Raw genomic sequence first — 9,248 nt, forward strand, 5'->3', positions numbered from 1 at the left:
GGAGGTAGAGGTAGTATTTGAATCCAGGTTTGCCAAGCTCCCTAAACCTTTCTTCTTTTCCAAGCAGCCTCACCAAGAATCCCTCATTTCTGCTAGGCACTGAGGTCTCTATCAAACAGTATCACTTCCCAACAAATTTTTCTTTTGAGCTTACTGACAGCACCAAGAGTGCTCAGCATGATTATTTTCTTTGTCTCTGAGACAGCTGATAGCTTCTCCACCATACTTGCTTTGTTGACACCTCAAAATCTTTAATTACTCTAGGCTCATAAGCAGCTCACAGACTCCAGTTCTGGGAGCTCTCCTTAGGCTGGTGCTGAAAGAAAGAGCAGAGAAGGAGCACTTTCTAGCCATAGGGTCAGGGGAATTGAGCATGGATGGGAATGGAGGTGAGGGGTCAGGATGGAGTAAGTGAATGATTTCACAGCTCCCCCTGACCCATTTTTATGGCACTACCACCAGAAATTGATATGTAGTAAATTTCAAGCAGACCAGTCATCGCCACATCAAACTACACACAGAAAAACAAGCAGAGCCCCCCAGTAGATTTTTGAATGAACCCCCTTTTGTATTATTCATGTTTGGGGGGAGCACTGTGCCTACCTAGTGGGGTTTCTGCTGCTCTGATGCCTTCCAAGCAGCCTCATCTGAGAATTTCAAATTAAAACAATACATCGCATTTTTTTTTTTTTGGAACACATTTATTGGGGGGAGAGGGGGGTTGGCTCCATCACAGCTAAAGGGCTGCTGGAAGAACTGATTTCCAGCTCAGCCCCCCAGGGAACCAGCCTAGACTGTCGCAGAGAGGTCAGGGGGTGGATAGAGAGGGACAATTCAACAGTGGTGAGTCACTTTGCCACTTTTCAGGGGGGAAAGCAGAAAGCAAGAAGCACGATTTAAATTGCCACTGTTATTATTGTGCCCTTTCAACTGGCACAAATGAGCCTGGTGTGCAGACGAGAAGCAGCTGTAACATCCATAAAGCTTCCCCGCCAGCTGGGCCTGGGTCAGCACCTCATCCTGGGTGGGCAAGAGAAGCATTGCCTAAACTACTACGTAGCCAGAAAGTGTTGTGTTTTGTTTTTGTTTTTAAGTGCAGTGGGGAAAGTGGTTCTAGAGAAGTCAAAGTCACACAGGGCACAGACTAGCTGAAGCCCCTTGCTGAAGTCTGTCCAGGAAGTTCATGCAAACTTTGGTGTCTTCCAGCATCTGGTCTCAGGCAGGTGACTTTCCTGCTGCTGCGGGGGCCAGTCTGATCCCTCCTCACCCTCCTCTGAATATAGCAAGTCCACTTCCACTTCCTCACTGCCATCCTGCGAGGCTTCTGCCTCCCACCTCTACATACAGACCACTCAAGCACGGGACCACCTATGTAAATTCTGTTGTCTGAGTCCCACCTGAATTCGTGAAGACTGTCTGATTCACTCCAGTCCAGTACTCTTACCTGTGAAATGGGGGACAAACTTCACCTTTGAAGAAGCCGAAAGCTCCAAGACTCTAACTCCAAAGATGCACTTCTAGGCTGCATAACCCACATAAATGGTGGGTTAGGAGGGGCTACCAGGACCCTTGTCAACATTGCCACCACCATGGGGTAGACACACACACACACACACACACGTACGCATGCACACACACTTCCCTTGGAGCTTAAAATCCCCACTATAAAAAAGTCTCTCTCTCTCTGGAGTTCATAACAGGAGGATTATACAGGGAATTGTAAAGGTGGAAAAAATGCTTTAACAAACTCCATTACTGCCAAATGTAAACAGAAATTTGCTTGTTTTCACCCTAAAAACAACCCATACGGGCAAGGCACCAAAACGGGAATTTTATCAAAAAAGAAAGATCTTGGTTTTCCCAAGAAAATGTGAGTAAAACCTTTAAAGATAAGGACCTTCAGACAGCTTTTGAGTTTGTATCCCAGCTCCATCACTTACTTGCTGTGTGATCTTGGGAAGGTTACTTCATCTCTCTGAACCTCAGTTTTCTCATCTGTAGTTTGGAGATGTTAACACCTGCCTTAGACATGCTCAGATGACTGAAGGAGGTAAAATATGGAAAGTGTCAGCCAGATGTCTAACACATCTAGTAAATGTTCAAGAAAAGGATAATTCCCTCTCTTGCTTAAGTCGCCCGCCACCCACATAGCCCAAAGTGTCCTAACTGGGGTGTTCAGGGACTGAAGCTGACTGACTAAGCTGCCAATTTTCCTCATTACTGGTGTGTCTGACACTCTTGAAATAGCCCCTCTTCTTTTAGGGTGATGTTGTGATCAGCCTAATGCAGCCCGGAAGAATTGGACCCTAAGTCCAATTCTCACTCTGCAGTTTCTCCTGGCAGTGTTAATGAGACCAAGGTTTCAGATGTAATATTCCATATAGGAAAGTTTCCAACTACCTGCTCAGCATCTAGACTTCCTCCCATCCCAGCTATGGACTGCACTCCCCAGCCCTCACATCAGAGCCAGTCTTGACCCCATCTCTTAAATGTGTGCCATTGTACCCCAGAGAAAGACAGGGTGAATATTCCCTGGCTAAACTGCCCCCACGACTTCCGTTATGTTTTTTCTTTTGTTTTCTGAACTCTAACCTAGAAATTAGGAGAGGCTCCCAAGGCCACCCTTTTTCTAGCAGCCACCAACATTGCGGGGGGCGGGGAGTAGATGAGGGGAGAGATGATGTTTCTCTGAAATATACATTGCAACACCTAAAATACTGTTCCAATTAGTTGTTATCTAACTGTTCGCAGTCAAAGGAAAATAAACCTACCCTTTGGTAAAGTATAAGAGAAGACCCCAATCGGTGCCCTTTCCTCTCTGATGCTATTGCCTCCCTCTAGAGACAAAAACAAGTCACTACAAGCTGAAGCTGCATTTGGGTAGAGTCGGGGTGGAGGTAGGAGTGCAGGTTAAGAAGTTGAGGGGAGGGGCTGGATATAATCCCATGGAGTGATAAAGAGGCTACAGAGTATTGAGATTTATGGCAGAAAAGCTCTGAGCGGCCAGGCTCCAGGTGCTCTCAGTCTCTGGAAGATGCCTTCAATTCCTCCCTCTTCTTTACCTCTCGTATTCATCCTGCTACCTACCCTCCCAGACCCTACTACCCCTCCCAGACCCTAGACTCCACCATGTGAGATAATCTATTAGTGAGTCCCTCTGAGGATTTAAGAATTTAAGCTTTTCTCTATTTCCTATCCCTGTGTGCTTCTGAGGAGGTCCTGTAGCCCCTGCTTTGAAGAGGAAAGTGGGAGGGGTAACAGGGGTCAGCTACACCATACAGAGAACTGCTGGATCAGGAGAGAGGCCCCGGCCATTTAATAAGCATCACTGAGTGCAGGGACCTCCCAGTTACTGGGTAGCAGGTGCCTGTCCCGAGGAAGCTGTGTGGTTTTTCAAGAACTGTATCTGAGACATGACAGTAGCTGCCAAGGCTCATCAAACACGCCATCTACCTACTTCTGCTGATACATGTGAGAACAGATGATACTGCCAGAAGGAAACAGAAATCGTTTCCTAGTGACTCAGAGCCCCAGCAATAAGAACACAGGTGGTGTTTGCATTGCATCTTTCCAGTTGAAATGTGCACCTTTTCAAAGAAAGCAATCTATAAGTAATCAAGCAGATCAAAGACCAGAATTTGGACTCTGGGCAAGGAAACATCATCATCGTATTGACCACCTAGTAAATGTCTGCTTCTGTACCAGCATGGTAATGGAAGCTTTGCAAATGTTATTTCTTTTAATCTCATGCAGGCTTTGAAATCAGACCAAAAGGGGTTGTGGTCCTTGCTCAGCTATTGTGTGGCAGTGAGCAAGTTACTAAACCTCTCTGAGTTTTTGTTTTACAGTGAAGATGATAATACTTCAAAGAGTTGTTACAAAAGTTAAATGGGATCATTTGTGTAAGATGACTGGTACACAGCAAATATTCGGAGAAGGAATAAAACACATCTTTTGATACCTGAACCATAGAAGGCACTTAATAATGATATCGCCAATAACAATAATACAACTACTACTAAAAGTTATTAAAAATAATTATTATTATTTATAACTTGAAAATGTAGGCATTATTACATTACTTTAAGAGAGGTTAAGACACTTGCTCATTTCAAGACTGTGAAAGCAGGTCTGGAATTCAAGCCCATTCTGCCTTTTCCCACCCAGTATTAGGGGACATTTCATGATCATTGGGAAGATCACATTTGGCTGACCTGATTTAGTCATTACATTTAAACTAGAATTTGAAGAGTATCCCTTAAACTACGTATAGTGGGATTCTAGATAATTATAATTATTATATGGACTATTGTACGGACTATATTATATGGACTATTGTATGGACTATTTGCATTCAACTAGCATTTTAAGAATCTCTTTAGTCCAGGTTCGATGCATGATACAGGATGCTCGGGGCTGGTGCACTGGGATGACCCAGAGGGATGGAATGGGAGGGAAGAGGGAGGGGGGTTCAGGATGGGGAACACGTGTACACCCGTGGCGAATTCATGTTGATGTATGGCAAAACCAATACAATATTGTAAAGTAAAAAATATAAATAAAGAAGTTATGCTCCTCAAAAAAAAATTCTTTTTAAAATATAAGAGTAATTTAAGCACAAACTCGATAAAAATTTTGGGAAACAGAAAAAATAACTATTATCCTATCAACCTAATAGGGTCTCTTACTTGACCTTGTTGCTGAATTTTCTTCCAGTCTTTTAAAAAATGCATATTTGACACATAAATCATACCATTTTCCATGTTGCTACATCTTTGTCATAAACAGCATTTTTATGGGTGTAGACTAGTCTAACAAGTGGAGATGTCATATATTTTATTTAACCATTCCCCTACAGTTGGACATTTAGGCTGTCTTGGTTGATAAGTTGAAAAAAGGAATGACGTTGCTTTCACTGTTGCCATCATCACCCTCAGGGACCTGGTATCCTGCTCCATCAATGCCCAATATGCTTTCTATCATTTGATATTTAAGCTTGATGAATGTCAGCTCTACTGCTGGAGCCTGAGATACACTTGCAAGAGTATCATTTTCTGCCAGTTTTCATCACACAGATGCTGCATTTTATACTATGATGGGTTAAGTGTGGCCTAACCTAGGAACCTAAGCTCTGGAGTGTCACTTTTTTTCCTTTGGAGAAATGTCTTTTGACAAACAAATGTCATTTGACAAACAAATGATTTTCAAAGGCACTTCAGAAAGTCTTGCAATTGGTGGATGGGGGTGCTAGTCCAATGCCATGATCAGGGAAGCAGGGTGTCTCATTGGCAAACTTGCCCCAGCTCTGGGAAGTAATCCTGTGCAGTGCCACCAGACCTGGTCTCAGTGCAACGATTGGGTCCCATCCCCAAGAAAAGATCAAATTTGTATGTAAAGTGGGCCCTAGGGTCCCTTTAGCTTTAGAGTTTTGGCTGCTTTACAGAAGTCCAATTGTCTGAGGCTAAATCCAATGCCAGGAGTGAACTGGGGACAGAATTTCAAGTGGGTCAATTGTGCTGTCCCTTTCCCTGGGAAAGAAGCCCTTTCTGGGTCCCCATTCTTTCCATACCTAATTGATGCTTCTCCCAGATGTCTTCATATGGTCATCGATTGCCCGTTGCCACCCTCAAAAGATTGCTCTGACATACCAACAATGTCCCAAGCAAGAGGTGGTTGGGTGGGTAAAGGAACATTGAGAATGCTTCCCCTAGTCTTCCCAATCATCAGTCAGCTGCTCCCTCCCTGTGACTCCTGAGGATTTCTGGAAGGCATTTGAGAGGAGGCACCAAGGGCAGCTGGAGCCCTACAGAATATCAGTAGTTACCACAAAGTTACATTGATGTGAGTGAGTTCTTACCTGGTCAAAAAACTGTACCCCCAAACCAATGACTTATTTCAAAATGATGTTCTATGACTTAAGTGAGATCACATATGTAAAGGACTGAGGCTGGGGCCCAGCATCTGGGTAGTACTTCACATATATTAGCTGCTCTGTACAAGTAATAGAACTGGTGTAGGCAGTGGTGTACCCCACTGATATATGTAGGGGGACAGGTCTCACCAGATTGGAAATGCAGTAGCAAATATATGTCAAACAACTATAGAATACAGACTCTGAAAAGAGCTTGAGTTTACTTTTTTCTTCAGGTGAAGAAAGTACTTCCAATATAAATTAGCAATTTGTGTGAACTATGTGGCATGTACAAGGGATTTGTGTGTGGCATGTGCATGTGTGATGTTATATTGTGTGTGAAAAGTATGTGATGCATGTGAAGTATGTGTGCACTGGTGACATTGTAGGTGGGAATGTGTACATGTGTGTGTGTTTATGGCTACGTGTCTGTGTACCGTGAGTGCGAACCTGGTCTTCCAACAGAGGGAAAGTCAACCATCCAGGACTATATTTACAGGGACACAGCTGGAAATCCTCTTTTGGCCAGGTCATTGGGCATTCACAACTTGGAGCACGTTCAAAGAAGAGCAGCTAGATGTGGGTAAGAGCCTTGTAGCCGTGTCACGTGTTAAATGGATGAAGGAACTGGGGAGGTTTGGCCTGGATGAAAATAGGGGTGAGTGGGGGTGGGGAACGGAGAGGGTTGGCACTGTTCTCTTGGAAGGATCATGAAGGTCAGCACTAGAGCCAGAAAAAGAGATTTGGGTTCAGCTTAAGGAAAAACCTTCTAATTCTAATAGAAATGACTGTCTTTAGTTGGGAATGGGCTACTTGTGTGATACTGACCCTCTTCCCAATGGGGTTATTCATAAAGGAGACTTCATATTCTTGATCTCATTGGAGTTACAGCTTTCAAGCCAGGCAGGGGTGGAATGGTTCATTCCATCCCCTTTTCAAAGGTAGGGTGTTTGAGCTGAAAGGCCTTAAAAGGCATCTTATAAAACTCCCTTATAATTATTTTTGTCTTCTATATACCAGGATCACATAAACTAGAAAAAAAAATATACAGAACAAAAAATGAAACTCTCCGTGTGTATGCAGATCTTTCTTTCTTTCTCAGAGAACGTGTGGCCTGCCAGAGACTGCACTTGAACTTGCTAAGCATGCTGCAGCCCCCTAGTAGTAGGTCAGAGTTCTGGGATGGTTCTCAGCAGGGTGCTCTGGCTGGCAAGGACTGAAAACAGTTTCTGCAGAATTAAACTGCCTAGGCCCCTCCCCTCCCTGTGAGGGGGCAGAGGAAAGAGGAGACAACCCCAGGTTTGGTCTATGGCTGGTGACCAATGACGCACTCTCACCAATATAGATTTTGGAGGTGGAGACTATGGAAAAACAGGTGGCAGTGGGGGCAGGTGGCAGCCTAGAGGGGGTGGGGCCTACCAAGGGAGAGTGAAGGACAGTGTGAGTGGGGGTCCTGGGAAATCTCAAACAGAAAATATAAGTCTCCTGAAACTTAAGGAGGAGAAAAAATAAATGAGTTTCCAAAATGTACTTTATAGAAGCAGTTCCCAGGAAAGACCACCCACATAGCACACTAGCCCTGGGATCTTTTGTACACCTATGCCCTCAACTCCACAGGAATAGGGAAAACAGCATTGATCTCAAAGTATCCATGGGAAGACCCAGGCTAAAGACCCCAGGCCTCTGCCATTGGGCAGTTTGGAGCAGTGGACAGTTGACAGAGCCTCTGCAGAAACAGATTGGCTGCCAACTCCTTGTGTGACCTTGGGCAGGCCTTTGCCATCTCTGGCCTTCAGTGTCACCATCTCTTAAATAAAGGGGCTGAATTTGATGATCCTAAGGGGCCCCTGTCGATAATCTGTAGTTGAGACTGGCACATGGGGGACAGGCTTCAAGGCAAAAGGATCCCCGCTCCCCCAATCCATCTTCAGGGTTCCCGGGCCCGAGCTGCCAGGCCGGGGGTATTCATCCTGGGGCCTGTATGGCCCTTAGGTTTCGGGACTCTTGGTCCTAAGTGTCTGGCCCCGACGCTCTAGCTGTCCCCGAGGACGGCTGAGCCAGCGACTCCGCCCCCGCGCTCGACCCGCGTCCCGCCGAGCCATTAGCGCGATTGCTCGCTGTTCCCGGCAAAGCCGGTGATTTATGCGGGGCCTCGACGGGGCAGTCCTTGAGCCAGGAACAATTAGCTAAAAGCCCTCGGGAAGGGAGGCGAAGGGGCGGCGATCCAAGCCCCAGGGCGCCCGGCCGGGGCGGCAGCCGCCGGCAGCCCCCGGCCGAGGACCCCAGACCCCCGACTCGGCGGGCCCCACTCACCACGGCGGGGGCGGGGCTCGAAGGCCGACGCGAAAAGGCAGTCCAGCATCCACGCCATGGCCCGCGCTCGGCGCCGCAGCCTCGCAGCCGGCGTCCGCGCCAGCCCCCGCGCCGGCGGCCCTAAGTAGCCCCCGGTGACCACGCCCTGAGCCGCACCCTGCACCCAGCGAAGAGTGTCTCGGTCACCGGACACCTCGGGCCTGTCACGAAAGGGGCAGGGCCTCAGGGGAGCCCCCCTCCCGCCGGAGGAGAGGCGGCTGATCCCACAGCCCCTTCCCCCACGCGGAGGGAGGCCGAAATCCAGCTCCTGTCCCGGGAAGCCCCGACTCTGAGGGCAGGACCCTGCCCCTATCCCGGGGAGCCCCGAGTCTGAGGGGAGACGCCATCTCAGCCCTGGTGAGCCCCGAAGCTGAGAGGGAAGGGAGGCCTTGCCCCCAGAAGCCCCAGTCGGGTGCGTAAAAGCGAGCCTGTCCCCCAGAAGCTGGTATTTGAGGGCGAGATAGTGCACCTGCCTCTGGGAGCTCAGATCTGAGGGTAAGATTGTATCCCAGCCCGAAAACCCCCAAGTTTTAGCGGACACATCATCGCCGCCTTTGGGAGGAGGCCCAGTCTAGGCGGGAAGTGGTGTCTGCCTTAGGAGCCCTGAACAGGATGGGGAGGCCTGGCCTCCGCCCCTGGGGACCCCCTTGTCTTAGAGGAGGCATCACCTCAGCCGTGAATAACTCCGGATCTGATTTGTGATGTCACAGCTCTGTTCTCCAGGACCAAGAATGTGGGAGCCCCAAAGTTGAGAGTACTTTTACTGTTCCTGCCCTGTGGATCCCTCGGGCAAGTGGGAGATGCTTTCCTGTCTGGGATTGTTAGTTTTGAGGGGGTTGGTCCCCAACCGAGACAAAAGAACATGGCATCAAGTGTGTATGAATATGGGGTGTCCATCAGTTGCCGCTAACTTACGGATTCCACCGCCTACGCTTTTGCTCAGGGCACTGACATAGGAGGGGCACCAACATTTATTTTTAGAAAG

At 47.5% G+C, this 9,248-nt stretch overlaps 1 protein-coding gene across 1 annotated transcript in view; it reads right to left on the reverse strand.

Annotated features, from left to right (window-relative positions):
• ARHGAP36 (Rho GTPase activating protein 36) overlaps nucleotides 1-8,299 on the reverse strand; it is a 31,437-nt gene extending 23,138 nt beyond the window's left edge. The window contains exon 1 of the mRNA XM_070366639.1: nucleotides 8,225-8,299. Within this exon, the coding sequence (XP_070222740.1) occupies nucleotides 8,225-8,282 (58 nt within the window). The 5' untranslated portion in view covers nucleotides 8,283-8,299. The remainder of the gene's footprint in view (nucleotides 1-8,224) is intronic.
• Nucleotides 8,300-9,248: the final 949 nt, after the last annotated feature.

The sequence above is a fragment of the Bos mutus genome, chromosome X (genome assembly GCF_027580195.1).
Source record: "Bos mutus isolate GX-2022 chromosome X, NWIPB_WYAK_1.1, whole genome shotgun sequence".
Lineage (NCBI taxonomy): Eukaryota > Metazoa > Chordata > Mammalia > Artiodactyla > Bovidae > Bos > Bos mutus.